This window comes from Capra hircus, chromosome 21, assembly GCF_001704415.2.
Source record: "Capra hircus breed San Clemente chromosome 21, ASM170441v1, whole genome shotgun sequence".
Taxonomy (NCBI): domain Eukaryota; kingdom Metazoa; phylum Chordata; class Mammalia; order Artiodactyla; family Bovidae; genus Capra; species Capra hircus.
Genome location: NC_030828.1, coordinates 68297218 through 68316184, shown reverse-complemented (window position 1 = coordinate 68316184; position 18967 = coordinate 68297218). Strand labels below are relative to the sequence as shown.

General features: G+C 61.1%; 1 protein-coding gene across 1 annotated transcript; it reads left to right on the top strand.

The window, feature by feature from the left end:
• On the top strand, positions 6594-18281 carry TMEM179 (transmembrane protein 179). Its single transcript, XM_018066596.1, has 4 exons — positions 6594-7032; positions 12903-13040; positions 14775-14853; positions 16202-18281. The coding sequence occupies exons 1-4, from the start codon at positions 6728-6730 to the stop codon at positions 16379-16381; spliced, it is 702 nt and encodes a 233-aa protein (XP_017922085.1). The 5' UTR covers positions 6594-6727; the 3' UTR covers positions 16382-18281.

Here is an 18967-nt window from a genome sequence, read left to right as displayed (position 1 = left end):
TCGCCCTGACCTGGAATTATGCCAATAGTCTTACATTTTTTTCTTATTGGATGTCTTTTGTTTTGCACTGCATTCTGGTCCTTTAAAAATACTGAGTGTATTCTTATATTGGGATGAGGTACGGGTTAAGCGTGCTTTCCTCCCCACCTCTGATCGGCTATGGCAACACCGCTGTGCGGTGAGCGCGCCCGCTCCCCGGCCCCCACAACTGGACGGACAGGCCCCTCTTTCCTCTGCAGGGCTCTGCACTTGAGCCGTGTCTGCCCCTCTAGCCCGTTCCCCTGGGTGGTTCTACACCTGCTTCGTGGCAATGCTTAACACTTTGCAGAACGTTCTGACAATCACGGAAAATCCATTCTTTACAACCAAACTTTAAAGTAAAAAACTAGGAATTGGGTTGGAGTGGCAACACCCCTGCAGGTTTCTCTGGGAAGGACTGGCCTTCAGTGGCGGGAGGACGGCTCACCCAGAAGCTTGGTGCTTCCCTCCGGGCCTCCAGCCGCGTTTTCTGTCCTTCCGTGGCGTGGATGTCCCTTCGTCTCGGCCACGTGCCCCCTCCAGTCTCCTCGTGTTCGGGGACTTCGCGGCCGGTGTTCCACTCCCAGGAGCTGGCTGGTTCCCAGGGGGCTGGGATGGGCCGCACGGAGGCCCCGCAGGACCGAGGTCACCTGCCTGTGCCCACCAGCCGCCTCCCTGTAGGCCGGTTTGGGGGCAGCTGAAGATGGGCCAGCTCCTCCAGTGCCTCCTGGGGTGGAGTCCATGTCCAGTGACCGGCCAGTCTGGGGGTGAAAGGTCCAGCCCCAGCTCCAGTCTGGGACCCTTCTCGGGGGGCCGCTGCGATGGGGTCAGCTGGCTCGCGTGGCCTCTGAGTCGCTGGGCGACTTCTCCAGGTCTCATCCTGCTGCTCCCGCTCACTCACGGATGTTTTCCCAGGAGGCCCCTCACCCGCTCCACAAAGCACACAGCCCCGCGTCTGTTTCCCACCCGTGAGGTCCCAGGAGTCAGTTGCAGACACGGGATGGAGGTGGGAACGGCGGCCTTGGCGCCGCTGCTGGTGGCGAGGTCAAGCTGGGACCCTGCAGCCCCGGCGCCTGGGGTGTGACACCGGGGTGGGGCGTGTCGTGGTTGCTGGGCCCCATGCTGGGCACTTGGCGGCAGGAGCAGGGTCACGGCAGCGCTGCAGGATCAGACAGCTCCTGCCGCCGCGGGAGAAGGCTGCCGGGCAGCGGAGCCACCTGCGGTCCGGCCGAAGGCCAGTGTGAGAGTCCATGATGAGGGCAGAAACAGTGGGGGATCAGACCCAGGGCTTGGCTTCAAGGAGGCGGGGTTCTTGACCTTGGCAGGCCTGCCCCACGGTGCCCGAGCTCCCTGGCGGAGCTGCTTCAGAAGCTGGGCTTGGTCCACCGGCTGCCCTGAGCACTGCCCTCTACCTGCGCCTGGCGAGGGGTCACCTGCGTCCGGGACCGCTGCTCCCTCTGACTGGTCAGTACTGGTGGCCAGGGGAGGCCTGGGTCCCCGGGGCAGCTGAGGCCTGGGAGCCCATCCTGGTCTGTCCTGACCTTCCCCCTGTGGGTTGCCATGCCCTTCCCCGACGCCCAGAGTCTGCTTCCCGGGGAGCCTCCTGGGACAAACATTCAGGAGCCCCGGCTCCCCCGGCTCCTTGAGCCCTGGGCCCACGGAGGATGACAGCAGACTTCCACGAACGCGACCACGTAGAAATCTGAGCCACAGCTCCGCCGGGAAGTGCGTCTCTGCCGGAGCAGAGTGATGGGCCTGTGGCCCCGGGCACCCGGCCACCCGTGTGGCCAGCGCGTTCCTTTCCACCCCGTGGCGACAGCTCGCCCTGCGTGTGAGGAGCAGCGGCGCTCGTCGCGGTCTTGCCCGGGGCTGTGTTAGCTCCTGTCTTCTGCCGTCGTGTCACCGAAGGGCTTGAACCGTCTGGACGAACTTCACACGCTCACAAGGTCCACCGTGACTGTGATCATCCGATGGAAGGAGCTGGTGGGGCAGGTGTGCGAGGCCTCGGGGAGGTGCTGGAGCCGCGCAGGGCTCAGGGCCTGCCTCGCTGGCGTGCGTGCAGGGTCCCATGGTTTACGGCATGCCGGGGAGCCGTCTGCGAGGCCAGAGCAGACCACCCAGCCCAGCACCTGCTGCCACTGAGGAGGAGGAGGGACTAGGCTCAGAGGCTTCTTTGGGCCTGAAGCTCACACACAGGGGCCCAGCTCCGACTCATTTACTGAGTCCTGGGGAAGGGAGGCTGCCAGCCCTGGCTGCTCCCGGAGCAGGAGAGAGCCCCCAGAGATTCTGAGCTGGGAGGTGGGCAGCCCTCTGCTCAGGCCACACTAACGGGCTGGTCTCATGCCTCGTGTTAGAGGTATTTATGCGGGAATGGGTGCTTCGTGGAGTTCATAGGCCCAGTAGGGTCAGAGCGCAGGCACTCAGGTTTAGAACAAGGGCCTGCTGTCCACACAGGAGAACTGATCACCGTTTATGCAATAGCTCCGGACCTGCGGCTGGCGCTGGTGGAGACAGAGGGCCTGACACGGGGCCTTGGCCGACCATGCGGCCAGGCCCGCCCCACACAGGCTGCCTCACAAGGTCATGTCCACAGGAGGGGAGGGTGTGTGGGCCAAACGCACTCTGCCTGAGTCCGGGCCTGGCTATGAGAGAAGGAAAACTCCACAGCAGGTAGAGCTTTCGAGAAGCCTGGGGTCGCTGTGCAGCACGTGGGTCGGGCGTGCTCAAGGTGGGGACTAAGCGCATGCTGTGGTCTGGGGTGCACACCCGCTTCAGGACAGGGGGACCTGCTCAGGGGCCACAGCCCAGGGGACTCTGTCTAGAAGCTGCCCTCTGCCTCGCAAAGCTGCCTCGCCCGAGACAGTTCGTGCCCACATGGCCACATCCCTCGGCGTGGGCCCCGGGCCCCGGCGTGGGCCCCGTCCACCGACGCACAGGGCCTCCCGCGGGCCTGGCTGAGGCCTCGCTCCAGCTGCGCCCCAGGCCGACAGCCCGTGTGCCCAGCTCTGCCGCCTCACGCCTTCACGTGTGCTGTCACGCCTGGATTTCAGGCTTCAGCGTCTGTTTCCCAGGAAGCAGACCTAAGCTTCTGGCTTAGAGGATGGTGGCTGTTGAGTTTCGTATGTTTGTGGCCTGTCTGTCCGTTGATCTCACAGAATTCTCTTGTAAATTCTACTGATTTCTTAGCAGAGTATCTGGAGGGTTGTAGGTATACAGTTATATGTGCATGATGCTAAGTGGCTTCAGTTGTGTCTGACTCTTTCACGACCCCGTGGACTGTAGCCTGCCAGGCTTTTGTCTGTCCGTGGGATTCTCCATGCAAGAATACTGCAGTGGGTGGCCATGCCCTCCTTCCAGGGATCTTCTTAATCCAGGGATTGAACCTGGGTCTCCTGCGGCTCCTGCACTGGGAGGGAGGGGGTTCCTGACCACTAGTGCCTCTTGGGAAGCCCCATATAGTCGTATTATCCAATAAATATAATTTTGTCTGTTTCCAGATATATAGCTCACTCTTTTCTTTGACTTGTTTAATTGGGTGGACTTGCCCAACAGATTGTAATAGGTGTGAGAGTGAGACTTCCCATCTTCTTTCTGACTTGAATGCGTGCAGATTTTTGATGTTGCTTTGTTATATACACTGTTTCTAAAAATTAGTTAATTGATTGATTGGGTTGTGCTGGGTCCTGGTTGCAGTATCTGGGCAGTTGCTCTGCGACATGTGGGATCTTAGTGCCCCGATCAGGGATTGAACATGCACGCTTTGCATTGCAAGGTGATTCTTAACTACTAAAGCACCAGAGAAGTCCCTTGATGTTGTTTTAAGGTATTTTTTAAAAAATCATATTCAGGTAATTTTCTTCTTATTACACAGACTTTGAAAAAAGGAATGGGTATTCAGTTATATGAATGACTTCGGGTATCCCTGGATAAAAAATTAGTGATTTTCTCCTTTGCTTGTTGATGTAATAAATTGTTGATAAATTACCTAAAGCTAACCTGCTCTTACATTTTTAATAGCTTCTGCTTGATCACGTTTTCTTAGTTTCTTATTGCACTGGACTGTATTCAAGATGCCAATATTTCCTTTGAAATTCTTTGCATCGGTATCTGTAAATGCACTTCCTCGTCACTTTCTTCACTTTTCTAAGGGGATTCTGGCATGAGTGTAACACTGACTTTTAAAACATGAATTCTGGGGGTTTCCACACTTTCTGTAGATTGAAATCGCTTCAATGACGAGGGAATTCCGCGGCTCTTGGAGGGCAGAGGGGGCTCATCTCTGAGCACGCTGGAGTCTCACACCTGTCACAGCGGCGGATCTCGGACTGCCCCGGTGGCCCAGGGGTCGAGCCTCTGGCTTCCCGTGCAGGCGATGCAGGTTCAGTCCCTGGTTGGGGAGCTCAGGTCCCACGTGCCTCTTGGCCAAAAAGCCAAAGCATGAAACAGAAGCACTATTATAACAAAGTCGATCAAGACTTTACGAGATGGTGGATACTTAATGATCTTCCTAATTTTTCCGCAGTTCTCCAGTTGGGCCACTCGCCTCTCAGTCGCTGTGGCCTCTTTTGTTTTGGCCAAGCTTTTGAAGTGTAAGACCCCTTCATGTGTGTTTTTTAAAAATAGATATGTTATTCCAGCAATGTCTCTATCTTTTTGAATTTTGAGATATTTACGCGTTTACGTCGGCCGTGCTGGGTCTTTGTTGCTGCGTGGGGCTTTTCTCTGGTGGCAGCGGGCGGGGCTCACGCTCCAGGTCTGGTGCAAGGATTTCTCATTGCGGCGCCTTCTCTTGTCGGGGAGCCGGGGCTCCAAAGCGCAGGCTCAGTAGTTGTGATGCAGGGGCTTTGTGGCTCTGCGCTAGGCGGGATCTTCCTGGACCAGGGATTGAACGCACGTCCCCTGCATTGGCAGGTAGATTCTTATCCACTGGACCACCAGGATAGTCCCCTGATGCACTTAAATTAGCCAATCCCCTGTATCATGGACTTCCCTGGTGGCTCAGACGGTAGAGCGTCTGTCTGCAATTCAGGAGACCCAGGTTCAAGCCCTGGGTCGGGAAGATCCCCTGGAGAAGGAAATGGCAGCCCACTCCAGTGTTCTTGCCTGGAAAATCCCATGGATGGAGAAGCCTGGTAGGCTACAGTCAGTGGGGTTGTGAAGAGTCAGACACGACTGAGCGAGAGGACGTCTGAAATATGGACATAAAGGTAAATTTGTATGACATTTTAAGAGAGCAGTTTGCTCATTTCTGCCAACCCTCAAAACATGCAGACCCAGCAATTCCTCTTCTAGGAGATACTTGTAACAGTGCGCAAGCATATGTGTACGAGGAAACTCACCCAACAGTATTTGAAACAGCAGAAAGGAAAGGCATTAATCAGCTCCCCAAAGAGGAACCGTTATGCAAACTGTGGGATCATCGTAATTATCGACTGTTACACAGCTATTAAGAAGAATGAAGTAAAGCTCTATATGTGGGCAGGGAATAATGTCCATGACATATCGCTGAACTAAAGAATCAACCTGCAGAATGGCAAGTGTGCTTGTGTGCTTAGCAGAATGCCCAGAAAAGTAGAAGCCAGACTGTGAGAAGTGGTCATCCCGGTAGCGTGGCAGGGTGGGGGTGGGGAGGGGCAAGAAGGAGACACTGTCTTATTTTCTGCGTTTCTGTGTGGCTTGACTTTTAAAATGAGCATATATTTCTTTGGCAATAAAACAAAGATTTTTTTCATGCTTGCAACAAAAACGCTGATGTAATTTTAAACCACTTGGCAGTTTCTTTTAGGAGGAGGCTTTCTCTGCTCTGGGAATTGGACTAAACGTGCCTTGGTCTCAAAAGGAACTAGAAAAGGCGTTAATTCTGTTAATTAATGCACCGGCAGATTCCGTCTCAGCAAAGGCTGTCTTAATGAGGTGCTGGGGCATCCATTGTTTATCTCACCAGCACCAGCGCAGAGCTCTGCTTGTCAGGCCGTGTGAGAGATGGCCGTTCCGAGGGGGCCTGGCGGAGAAGCAAAGGAGCTCACAGACCCGCTCCTGGCTCCCGGCTCCCGGCTTCGTGGATGACCTCTGTGTCGTTTTCAAGACCCCAGCTCCTCGCCTGTCTGTCTCATGTCCCCTACACTTGGTGCAAGCCCAGAGTCCCGAAAAAGAGCCATTCCAGCCTGGGCCGCAAACCTCACTCCCACCCTCCCTGTGGGCATCTGGAACTCGTCCCTCTGAGCGCCCCTCTCCCGGCCTTCGCCCCTTAACGCTGATGCGGGTGCTGGGGACCAGGGAACCGTTCCATGTGAAGCCCACACACGTAGCTCCTGGCCCCAGAGTCGGGTCTCCGTAAGCCGACGCAGCGGTCCTCCTGCTTCCTGATTTTCGTTCTGCTTCCGCGTCGGTGCCGGTTCCCCGGCTCCCCGGCGTGGCCCTCCCACGCCCCACGCCCGCTGTCCGGCTTTGCGGCCTTCCCGCCGGCAGCTGTCCGCGGTGCTGGCCACAGGCGCGGCCCGCGCTCGGCCGCTGCGCACGCGTCCCGGGCGGGGCGCGCAGGACCCGCCGGCGCAGCCACTGCGCAGCCTCGCGCGCGGCTCCGGCCGGGCCTGCGCGCGGCGCCGGGAGACTCAGGCGGCCCCGGCTCCCGGCCGGCGCCCCTCGCCCCGCGTCCCCTGCCGGCCTCGCCGCGTCCTCCGGCCGCTTCCTCGGCCCGCCAGGCCTCGCCATGGCGCTCAACAATTTCCTCTTTGCGCAGTGCGTCTGCTACTTCCTGGCCTTTCTGTTCAGCTTCGTGGTGGTGGTGCCGCTGTCTGAGAACGGCCACGACTTCCGCGGCCGCTGCCTGCTCTTCACCGAGGGCATGTGGCTGAGCGCCAACCTGACGGTGCAGGAACGAGAGCGCTTCACCGTGCAGGAGTGGGGGCCGCCGGCCGCCTGCCGCTTCAGCCTGCTCGCCAGCCTGCTTTCTCTGCTGCTCGCCGCCGCTCACGCCTGGCGCACGCTCTTCTTCCTCTGCAAGGGACACGAGGGGTAAGTGTGGGGGGGTGTCTCACGGCTGCCCTTCTCCGACAGACGCAACCCTCACCCCCCACACGGCGCCCCTTCTGTGCCCACAGCTCCCCAAGGAGGAGCGCGAGCCCCTCCATCTCCCCGCGGTTCCAGAGGCCTTAAAATATCAGTCATGGCTCATCACTTCCAGGGAAACTGCGCTTTGTCTCCACGCAGAACCCAGGGGCCATGGCCGTCTCTGCACAAGGCCATTGCTTCACTGGACAAGGCGCGTCACCATCCATGTCCCCGGGGGCGCAAACGTTGCATCGTCATCTCTGAGCGGACTTGGGCCTCCTTCGCTGGCTCTGCGGGGCCCACACCCGTCAGCACCGCGGACAGCTCCCCGTCGGGTTGGGTGGTTGGGGAAGAACGGGCAGGCAGAAGGCCCACCAGACTAACCGGGGACCCTCCCCGCGTCCCCATCCTCCTGGCAGAGGGAAGCTGGAGGGAAGCCCTCGAGGCCCACCGCCGGCACTCACACCTTGGGTGGGGGATGTGGGAGAGGGAGTGGCTGGCGAGTGAGGCCCCCGCTCGCTCCTGGCCTCTCTTCCTCGTCACCTTTCCCTGTCTTGGCTCTATTCTGTGAGAGAGGGGGATGTGGCTCCCTGGGGTGGGGGTCCTCAGTCAGTAACACTCCCCGGGCCTCCACCCTTGTGGGACTCACTGTGCCCCCCCCCCCCAGCCCCGCACGCCCAGGCTGTGGATCGCCGTGCCCTGGAGTGGCCAGAGCTCCGGCACAGGAGGCCAGTCCTGCCTGCTGTCAGCCCTCACATCCATGTGGAAGCTAGGCCTTCTCCCAACTCTGCCCCATCACCCCACCCATCATCTTCTGGCGGTTCTGGGTGACTTTTCACTTCTTTTGGGGGGGAATTAGGAGATGAGCAGAGGCCCCTGAGCTCTCTCAGTTTTGGCTTTGGGGTGGAGAGAGGGGTGGAGAGATAACAGGAGGCTGCAAGCTGAAAAGCAAAGGGCCAGCTGAGGCTAGGGGATCCCAACCTGGGAAGGTGTGAAATCCCAGCAACCCATGTGCATGAGCTTCTGGGGCTGCTGTAACAAAGCACCACAAACTGGGGGCTTAAAACGATGTATTCTCTCACAGTCCCGGAGGCCAAAAGCCCAAAATTAAAGAGTCGGCAGAGTTGGTTCCATCTGGGAAGAGAACCCTTTCCAGGCGTCTTCCTGGTGCCCAGTGGCCGCCTGCCACCCTGACGTCCCTTGGCTTGGGCCTCCGTGACTCCAGTCTCTGTTCCCCTCTGCATGGGGCCTCCTCTCTGTCTCTTTCCTTCTTCTTAGAAGGACCCTAGTCACTGGACCTAGGGCCCACTCCAAGGCCAGGATGACCTCATCTGGAGATCTTGAACTTGGTGACGCCCACAAAGACGCTACTCCCCAGCGAGGTCTCACTCGGTTACTGTGGTACCGACGCGGGTTGGTGCTGCAGAGGATGCGGTTCAACCCAGTGCTCAGGCTCTGGGGTCTGCAGAAGCCACGTGTCAGCCGGGGGTCTCTCCACGTGCTGCGGGCTGGGGGCTCTGTGGGGTGAGCCCAGGCCAGTCCTAGAGGGCACCTGTCCTGCTCACTCTGCCCTCAGCCTTCACGATGACTGTGTCCTGAGGAGATGTGTGAGGCGTCACCTGCACCCACATTGCCAAGCGCGGTGCCAGCCGGTCAGTGCCTCTGGCCCAGGTCGAGGCTGGAGGAGCAGCTCTGATTATGAGACGGGGTCTGAGGAAGAGGACGGGTGGCCAGCAGGTGGTGCAGGCGGAGGTCCCTTCAGTCTGTGCAGCTGAGGGCAGAGGGCACTAGCCAGGTGGGGGCCGGGGCTTGACCATCAGCTCACACCCATGGTTCCTGCTCATTTCTACAAGGTAAGTGGCCTCAGGGTGTTCAGCGTCTACCCAGTGAGGACATGTAAGTGGCTCTCTAGGTGGGGCTCAGCCCCTGTGGCTCTGAGTGATGTGAGATTTCAGAGAGACCATCAGAGGCTGGTGGAGACGGGAACGGCAATCCACTCCAGTATTCTTGCCTGGAGAATTCCATGGACAGAGGAGCCTGGTGGGCTACAGTCCATGGGGTTGCAAAAGAGTCAGAAAATGACTGAGCAACTAACACACACGCACACACACACACACACACACACACACACACACACACACACCCCAGAGGCTGGGAGCAGGCAGGGTGCAGAGAGCCCAGAGCCTGCAAGAAAGGAGTCCTGGTCACGCATGCTGCCCACTTCACACAAGCTGGGCAGGAACTGGGGTCAGCTTCCACCCTTCATTGTCTCATAGAAGGTGTCCATCAGCTCTGTGAAACAATGAGCATCCTCATATTTTTTAAAATTAATTTTTCTGGGAGTACAGTTTCTTTATAATGATGTGTTAGTTTCTGCTATACAGCAACGTGAATCAGGTATACATGTGTGAAAGCTGCTTGGTCATGTCCGACTCTTTGGGACCCCGTGGACTGTAGCCCGCTAGGCTTCTCTGCCCATGGAATTCTCCAGGCAAGAATACTGGAAGGGGTAGCCATTTCCTCCTCCAGGGGATCTTCCCCACCCAGGGATTGAGTCTGGGTCTCCTAAATTGCAGGCAGATTCTTTACCGTCTGAGCCACCAGGGAACTGAATCATTCATACGCATATATCCCTTCTTTTGCTTTTTTAGATTTTTCACCATCCCTGTTTTAATGACAGAAAACTGAGGCTTGGCGGTGTGCGTGCCTCCCTGCGCTCCTTCCTTGCGCCTGTCCCCTGAGGGCAGAGGGAGCCTGCGCTCGTCTGAGTTGTCCTGGTTGGAGGAACATCTTGGGTCCTCTGTCGCTTTGCATCAGTTCCAGGGGCTCACCTGTGCTACCACCAGTGGGCCGACCCTGGTGGCCAGGGCTTAGCCAGCTTTCTCTTCTCCAGGCACATCTGTTGCAGAACGCCCTTTTCGGCCATCAGGATCATGGCCGTGTGGTGGCCCACCTGTGTCCACCCGCCCCACGCTGTCTGTCACAGAACTCGGTTGGCAGTTGGTCAGCTGTGATGCCGTCTGTCTCGAGTGCCATTCTTCTGTGTTAGCTCTGATTGCAGGCCCTGGTCAAAGCTCTCGTGGAGGTCACGGCTGTCCATCCGAGGGGACCCTGGGCTGGCTGTGCCCATGGTGGGCACACACCTTGTTCACCTCTGTGTGCTCAGGGCTGAGCGTCGGGCATGGTGCCCAGAAGGCACTAAATTAGTGATTGTTGAGTGAATGACAGAAAGATTGCCGCCTCTTGACGTCTGCTGCTTCACGGCCACTCGTGGGCCCAGACGCCTTTGCAGATTCACCGTCTGGTCAAGGAGTCAGCCCTCTGGGATTGCTGTGTCTGGACCTGCCGTGGGCAGAATGTTCAGCTGTGGGCAGCCAGTTCTGGCACAGTTGGTCAAGCTGTACAGACCCGGGGAGCAGGTCTGGGGTGGGTCAGGGAGAGCCAGGAGGCTGGGAGGGGCGGTAGAGAGAGCCGTGTGATGGACAAGGCCCTCAGGGGCGCTGGTGGCCCCTGGAGTCCAGCCCACGGAGGACCCACTGCCCTGGTCAGACTCGGGTTTTTAAGAGGGGCCTAGCTGCTCAGGGTTCAGCTTGCACCTTAATCTCTTAAGAGACCAACTTCAGAGACACCAAGGAGGCCCACCAAGACTGAGGGTGGAATCCCACCCTTTGCTCTGTGTGAGGGGCTTGTGGTTGGGTCTCACGCTCATGGTCTTGACACAGTGTCCGTGGCGCCAGCCCCCTCCTCATGCAGAGTGTGTCTGCAAAGTGGGCGCCCCTGACTTGTGCCCGGGGGGTGTGAAGAGTCATGGGTGGAGGCCACTTTTGTACAGGGGGAGTCACCCTGCTTGCTGCCTGGAGGGAGGGTCCGTGGATCCGTGGTGCCTGTGTCTTCCTGGGTCATTGCTGTGTCAAGGGCCCTGGCTGAGCTGAGGGTGAGTCTCAGGCCCAAGGGCCTGGGGCAGCCTTGTGCGTCCAGGTGGCCGTGGTTTGTGATTGATGGCTGGGGAGTGCTGGGTTAACACAACCCATCTGCCTGCCCACATGTGTCCCTCAGCCTGCGCATCGCTCCCAGGGCTTACCAGGATAGCTGTCACCATGGAGACGGCACATCCGGGCAGGGCACCCTGGGAGGTGGCAGGAGGAAGGCGGAGTTAACCCTGTGAGTGCCAGGCTCCCATTCCTGTACTGTGAAGTCTGGGGGCTGGGTGAGGCTCTCACACACCCAATTCTTCAAAAGCCTGTGAAGCCTGGGACAGATGCCGAGGAAACTGGCAGAAAGTGAGGGAAGAGTCGGAGGCGGCTGTCGGCCGGCAGGACCCCAGCACGGACCCTTTCCTGTCTCGTGGGATGAAAATGAAAAAGTCGCTCAGTCCTGTCTGACTCTTTGTGACCCCGTGGACTCTACCGTCCATGGGATTCTCCAGGCCAGGATACTGGAGCAGGTAGCCATTCCCTTCTCTAGGGGATCTTCCCAACCCAGGGACTGAACCCAGGTCTCCAGCATTGCAGGCGGATTCTTTACCAGCTGAGCCATAAGGGAAGCCCGTCTTGTGGGATGGAGACCCCCAAACTGCATCCCTTTAGTAGGGATGCGGCTGGAGTGTCTGGGGCTTCTGTCTCTCAGAGACTGTTGTAAGTCACCCTCAGAGGTGGGAAGGGGCAGCTTTCTGACGGGGCGGCTGTGTCTCAGGCCTGCTGTCCAGGGTTTCCCTGAAGGTGTCTGTCCACACTGAGGGTGAGGAGCCCGCCCGGGCTTGTAGGATTCAGTACAGATTGTGGGGGGTGGATGATGGATGGATCGTGTCTGTCGCCCCTTGGCCTCAGCCAACAGTCACCACGCTCAGGGACAGTAACTTTGATGTTTTCTTGGCTGAGGTCCCAGCCGATACCTTGTTTGATGAATGTTCTCTGTGAAGCCGTATTTGGCCAATCATTCCGCTCAGATTTGATGTCCTGAAAGCACTGATGTTCACGTGAAATCTGCAGCAGGTGGGAGGTGGGCCCGGGCTGCCATCCCACCAGGGGGACTTCCCTCTGCCCCCTGGCCCTTCTCGGCGGGACAGCCCTGTCCCCCCGCCCCCTGCAGCCTCAGCTGGGCCACCTGCTCTCCTGTGGGACTCTGGGTCTCCAGGGGGTGGTTTGGAGAAGACAGGATGCTCCTGGGTGGCTAGGAGAGTCCAGAGGGTGGGTATTCCCACCATGGCCCCTCGCTTGCCCCACGGGAGGGCAAATGCTGGCGCCGTCTGAGAGCATCCCAGTGGGGACCTGCCCATGCGCACCCTGGAGAGGCCCTGGCCCCCCGGGCGGTGTAGCCCCGCCCTGAGTGAGCTCTGCCCTCTCGGCCCTGCCCCCAGGCCCCCCAGGCACCCGCCCTGGTCGCTCCTTGGCCTTTTAGGTTCCAGTGGGGAAATCAGAGCAGGGTCATGTGGCCTGCAGTGTGGGTGCCGCTCAGCTGTGCTGATGGCCGAGCGGGTAGACGGCCTTGGTGGGTGCCCGTGAGGGTGAGCCGCCAGGAAAGGCGGTCTGGTCTGCCAGTGTGGCTGCTGGCCTCGATGCTTTGGAACCAGGTGGACTTGCCTTTAAACAGAGGCCCTGTCTCTGCTATAAGATGGGCCCCACTCCGGGGCTTTGGGAGGACGGGCTGAGCAGGGGGGCTGTGGGGCGAGGGACGCTCTGGGAAGGGCAGGGACCCTGCTTGGCCCCACCCGGTCCCCTGGGCCCAGAGCCCCGCTGGGAACCTGAGGGCCGGGGTTGCCCCCCGCCGCCGCCTGGCGCTGCAGGGGTGCTGGGGGCCCAGGCGGGCTCGGTGACGGCCTCCCGCTCTCGTTGCAGCTCCTTCCTCCACGCCTGCCTGAGCCTGCTGGTCAGCGCCTTCGTGGTCTTCCTGGTCTTCATCGCCAGCACCATCGTGAGCGTGGGCTTCACCATGTGGTGTGACGCCATCACCGAGAAGGGCGCCGTGTCCCGCAGGTGCGCTCCGGGCCCCGCTGCGACTCCCCACCAACCTCCTCCTGCACGGACCCTCCCGTGCCGCCCATGGTGCCCCCGTGGCCTGCGCACACCTGGCCAGCCCCTCTGCTGGTCCGCACCCCCTTCCCAGTTCAGGGAGCCTGCAGCAGCTTCACACCGGAGCAGACCCCCCAAGGACCCTGGGGGTGGGCTGGGGGTGGGGGTGGAGGTCCCGGAGGTCAGAGGTCCCAGCTTCCCCATCATCGCCAGCAAGTGGTCGGATGACGGGACCCCATGGGCTGGGCTCCAGGTCCTAGGAGGAAGATGAAGATGGGGTGAGCGGGGTGCGAGGGGCAGGACTGGGAGTTTCTGGTCAGAGGGGGTTGGGAACAGAGGCCTCGGGCCAGGAAGGATGCTCTGGGTCCTGAGTGAGGGGCCGTCTCTGGCTTGGGGGCAGCCCCAAGTGGAGCATGGTGACTGCTGGACCCTGGCCTAGGGCTGCCCACTGCCCAGCCCTCAGGGCAGTATCCAGTGCCCCAGGACAGGGCTCTGGAAAGGCAGGGACCCTTGGGTCACCTCTTCCAGAGGCTCCAGATTCTTTCTCTAAGAAAAGTCTGATCTGGAACTTGAACGTATAAACCAACGACAGAGCTGAAGTGAGAGGCAGTGGTGGGGCCCCTGCCTGCCACCCTGCCCCTTCACCCTGGGGCCCTGCCTGCCACCCTGCCCCTTCACCCTGGGGCCCTGCCTGCCACCCTGCCCCTTCGCCCTGGGGCCCCTGCCTGCCACCCTGCCCCTTCGCCCTGGGGGCCCCTGCCTGCCACCCTGCCCCTTCGCCCTGGGGGTCCTGGTGCCTCTGCAGAAGCCTCGGGCGCACAACAGAGGAAGGTTTGAGCACCCAGGGTGGGTGACTCCCTCAGGGTCCACAACAGGGCAGCCCCTCTGTGTGTGGGGGTCTTACCCATGCTGAGCTGTGTGGGCTCTCCCTGCCGAGCCCCCAGCCACTTACCACCCCCTGCCCCCTTTCCCAAGCCCTCAGAGCGGGGACGGGCCCCTGGGTATGGCCTTGGGCTCCTCTGGAAAGGTACCCAGCGTTTCTTTACCCTCATGGACTCCATTTCCAGCCCTCAGCCTCATCCCCCCAGCTCCTTCCAGGGTGAGCCTGGGCCTCTGGGCCTCCCTCTCTCTGGGCACCAGGCTCCCATTCCTGTGTCCTGACGTTGGAGAGGCTACAGGTCCCTGAGCCCAGGCCCCATCCACTCCAGGCTTCGGAGGCCCAGCCCGGCCCAGCCTGTCCACATACAAGGAGCTTGTGGAGGTCACTAGGGCCCTGCATCATGTCCTGTGGGTTGCCTCTGGGTTTGCTGGCCTGCGCTGCCAGCCCCAGGCGGTTAAAGGGGTGCCCTCGGATGCCCGTTAAACTCAAGCAGGGCTGCTGTGCAGCTCAGTCTGGGGACTGAGGGGCCAGAAGCTGCAGCCCGCGCCTTCTGCAGCCCCTGGTCCTGCAGTGCCGTGGGGCCATGGGGGGGCAGGGCCGGGGGCTTCAGGGGAGTGATGGCCAGGGCTGGCATCCCCCACGGTTCAGGGTCAGATGGGGTCAGATCTACAGGGTCCCTGCTCCACCGATGGGGCCCGGCAGCTCCCTGTCTGCCCCTCCTTGGGGACAGCGCCTTGCCATCTGGGGATGATGCTCTGCTGCCCGCCTGCTGGGCCCTCCCAGGGGTCACCATGCACTCCCGCGTCTTGCCGTTTTAGCTGTGAAGAGCTCCAGGGCATCGACTTGGAGCTGAACGTGGACAACTCTGCCTTCTATGATCAGTTTGCGATTGCCCAGGTAGGCAGGGCTGCCCGGGTGGGTGGGGCTCCCCGGATGGGCGGGGCTGCCCGGGTACCAGGGAGGGGACCACTCTCTGCTGAGCGTTCACTGAGCGCACAGTCCCGCTCCATCCAGGAGGAAACAGACTCTTGGTTAAGGATGGTGTCATGGTAGAGGAGACAGTGAGCGCAGCGCTGGGGGAGCAGTCAGGAAGGCTTCCTGTAGGAGGGCTGGATCTTGGAGGCAGAGGATTTTGTGTGGGTAGGGAGGAGTAAGGCGTGGAGCATCCCCGGAGGAGGGAACAGCCTGAACTGAGGGCAGAAGCGGGAGGCTTGGGGGGTGAGGGGTGGCTCTGTGCTGCTCATCTGAGCCTGCAGGCTGGGGCCCGGAGCCTGGATCCTGGTTCTGGCTCCACGTGGGCCCTCAGATAGATGCTTGAGGACCCACAGTGAAGCCCCAGCCGGGGCGGCCGGGGAAGGGTCTGAGGGAGGGGGTCCCTAGAGGGGATCCGGCTTTCCCATTTGGAGGAGCCCCTAGCCACTGTCTGGGGAACTTGCTCTGCCAGTCCTGCCCCTTGATCAGCTTCGTCCCCTGCCCTCCAGGAGACCATGGGTCAGTCTAGGGACCCCGTCTGCTGGACATAAGCGTGTCGGGACGTGCGGTCAGAGAGGGCCTGTCCCTCAACATCTGCGCCTGACCCTGATGATGACCCTGATGGCGGGGGTGGCGGGATGCCTGGGCAGGTGGGTTCTTTCGGCTCCGGGCAGGTCCCGCCAGCCTCTGGGTCCACTTCTGGCCCTGCATTGGCCAGTGGCCGGCCTGAGGGTCTTTTCCAAGTGAGGAGCCCTCTGGGGTGGAGGCTGGGGGGCTGGACGTCAGTGGGTCCAGCTGAGATGAGCCGAGCCTGCCAGAGACACCTTCACGTAAATTTAGTGGGAAACGCTCCCGCCCGAGTTTGTGCTGGTTAGATAAGGGAGGTGCAGGCTGAGTGATGACAAACACCTTCCACGGAGCCAGTTTAATTGCGCCTCGAGCCTGGTTCTGATTAAATTGTTTCTCCTCCAACTGTTTGGAAACAGCAGATAAAGGTCAATTTGTTCCAGTGATTGGAAGAGGCTCCCTTACAGAAGAAACGAGCTCTGCTTGGAGCCGAACGGGCCCAGTACCCGCCTCCTGCCCCGGGGGCCCCACCTGGACATGAGGATGGGCAATGTTCCCGAGGCAGGGGCGCGGCTTGGGGCCGAGGGCTACCAGACACCGGGGGTGATGATGCCCCCATCCTGTCTGGCCCTGGGGGGTGGGCAGGTGCCCCCGGCAGTGTCCCTTGGACCTGGCCGGCCCCCTGACGTGCTCTCCGCCCCTGCAGTTCGGCCTCTGGGCCTCGTGGCTGGCCTGGCTGGCCATCACCGTCTTGGCCTTCCTGAAAGTCTACCACAACTACCGCCAGGAGGACCTGCTGGACAACCTGGTCCATGAGAAGGAGCTGCTGCTGGCCCGGCCCGCCCCCCGCGCCGCCTTCCAGGACGAGAAGAGCGCCGTCATCTAGGCCCGGCCGGCCCCCACCTGGGCTGGGGGGCACGTGCTGCCCTGGGCCGCGGCCCTGGCTCTGCCCAGCCCCCACGCCTTGCATGCCTCACCTCGGCTCTGTGTGCAGTGCTGAGCGACCCCCTCACTGGGCGCCCGGTTCCCACCGCGGACCGGCCTGGCAGCCAGCGGGGGTGGGGCCGCCCTCAGCCCCCAGGCTCCATGCAGGGGCCTCCACCCATCCTGGGGGTAAGCCTTGCGGAGGCCCCCGGCCAGTGGGCTTGCTGTGGTCACGCCTCCCTGTGGGCCTCGGCTGGACGCCATCTGTGTGACCTCCTGCCAGGTCCCATGGCAGCAACCTGTGACCTCGGTGTGACCCCAGCAGCCCAAGATGGCCACACGTCACTCTCGTCACCTGCTCCTGAACTGTGCGGGGGATGAGGAGCCCGCCACCTGCGGGCCAAGCGCCGCATGCGGGAAGGAGCCCCTCGCCCCGGCAGCCCCCAGGGCTAAGAGCCCCCGACTCTGGCTCCAGAGCCCCTGGGAAAGCACAGAGTGGTGGGTCAGCCTGGGGTCAGGCCGCAGCGGTGGTGCGGGCTTCCTGGGGGCCTGGCCTGGGGAGGCCCCAGGGGCCCCGCTATGGGCTGGGCCTGTGCTTGTGGGCTGGAGACGTGGACTCTGGATGTGGGAGTGACGTCTTGCAGGGGAGAGGGGCCAGGTGCCACTGAGGGTGTGTGAGTGCATGTGAGGCGTGTGAGGGTGTGGACGTGTGTGTGCTGTGAGTGCACGTGGCCAGTGTGTGCGAGCGTGCATGAGTGTGCACGTGAGCCTGCATGGCAAGGTGTGAGCGTGTGTGTTGTGTGTACACATGAGCGTGCCTGTGCACAAGTGTGTGTGCAAGTGTGCGTGTGTGGGTGGAGACCAGAGTAGGCAGCTGTCTGCACCCCATCCCCAGGGCCCCCTGTGCCCCAGAGGAGGGGCCGCTTTCCCATCTCAGGGGGCCCCGAGGGTGCATCCCGCCCCGCGGCGGCAGGCGGAGGAGCTGGCGGGGGCCTGGGGCCCAGGATTCGGTGCTGAGCCGCCTGGGGCTCCTGGCTGTGGACGCCGCTCAGGGCTGCCGGCTCAGGAGGCAGGTCTGGCCCGCGTGCTGGTTTGCCGTGCCTCCATCTCCCTGAAAGGAGGGGCCCGGGGCATCCAGGGCTCGCAGATCTGGGCCTGGGTCTAGGGGCCCCCTGCGGCAGGCAGCCTGGCCTTGGGAAGCAAGGTGCACGTCACCTGTCATGATGTGCTCAGCTGGCACCTTTCGGGAGGGGGGCTCGGGGCATAGGTGATGGAGGCTCCTGGCATCTTAGATGCTCTGGCCCTTGGCCTGGTGGGGGTTCTGGCCAGAGGAGCAGGGGCCTTGGGGAGGGGTTTTGGCAGAACCTGAGGCCCTCAAGGGGACCTGCCTGTCCAGTTCACTGGTGCCTGAGAGCTCCTGGTCTGTTCTCCGCAGAAGGGGGTGGCTCTGCCTTGCCCCCCAGCAGGCGGTAGCCATCTGGGCTCTGGAGGGTGGAGCGGGCCCTGGATGTGGGCTTCTGGACTGGAGGCTCTGCTGCAGGTGTGGGTGTGCCCGGGCACTCATGGATGGCCTGGAGCCGGTCTGGGCCCTGTGTCCTCTTTCAGGGCCACACGCAAAGCAGAGCGGTCACTGACGCACAGGCCGTGCCCTGGGGCCCCTGAGGAGGGTCTCCCCTGCCGCTCCCTGGATACCTGCTCCTCCCCAGTGCTGTCTGATGATGGGCGCCCTACCCTGATTCTGCTCCAGCTTAACTGAAAGTGAAGGTTCTTCCACCAAATGTATTTATTTCTCAAGTCAAAATAAAAACAAAAATACCTGAGCCTCAAATGTGGACGAAGGATCAGGTGTCTCTTTATGCATCTTTTCTGCCTCTTCAGTTTGCCTTTGTTTCTATTTTCTGTCTGCTTTCAATTGAAGACTGAAAACACCGCCTTCTGTGTTTGCTCCTGGAGTTTCCCAGACTTGCTGGGCACCAGGAGCCCCCCCGCCCCCCGGCGGCTGCAGCCTCCATCTGGGCTCTGTTCTGTCTGCTTCCCGTCACTGCTCGGGTGTGAGGATGGATTCAGTGTTTCAGAATGCTCAGCGTTCTCGGGTGCACCTTGAGCGATACTTTCCCCAAAGCAGCAGGGGTCCAGGTCTTGCAGACCCACCGGAGCTGAGCGGGTCTTTGCAGAAGCCCTGAGCTGAGAGCGGTGGGCCTTGAGGAGGGGTGTTGGGGAAGCCGGGCACCCCCGAGTGCTCCCCTCACGACGGGCTCAGGGCTGGTGGGGCTGACCCCCGTGGGTTCGGTTCTGCCACTTAGCCTGCCCGTCCTCTTCACGGGGTGGGTGGGTGCAGGGGGCGGCGGGTGTCCGTGAGGTTGGCAGCTGTGATGCTGGAGGGTCCCCAAGGGCCGCTGCCCCCGGAGGCGGGCCTCTGTCTGCTGGGCTCCCGGCTCAGGGCTCCCTGAGTTCTGAAGCCTGCAGGGACCCTGGAGACGGGTGCCCCGGCCCCTGAAGCCCCGGGGGGCCGGCTCGCACGGCGCCCCGACCTCTGCAGCGGCTGCCG

Bases quoted from the DNA above. Each gene is read 5' to 3' on its own strand.
- TMEM179 (XM_018066596.1), top strand. From the start codon at position 6,728: ATGGCGCTCAACAATTTCCTCTTTGCGCAGTGCGTCTGCTACTTCCTG. The intron at 7,033-12,902 runs GTAAGTGTGGGG...CTCTCGTTGCAG, and splicing joins CTCTGCAAGGGACACGAGGG to CTCCTTCCTCCACGCCTGCC. The intron at 14,854-16,201 runs GTAGGCAGGGCT...CCGCCCCTGCAG, and splicing joins ATCAGTTTGCGATTGCCCAG to TTCGGCCTCTGGGCCTCGTG.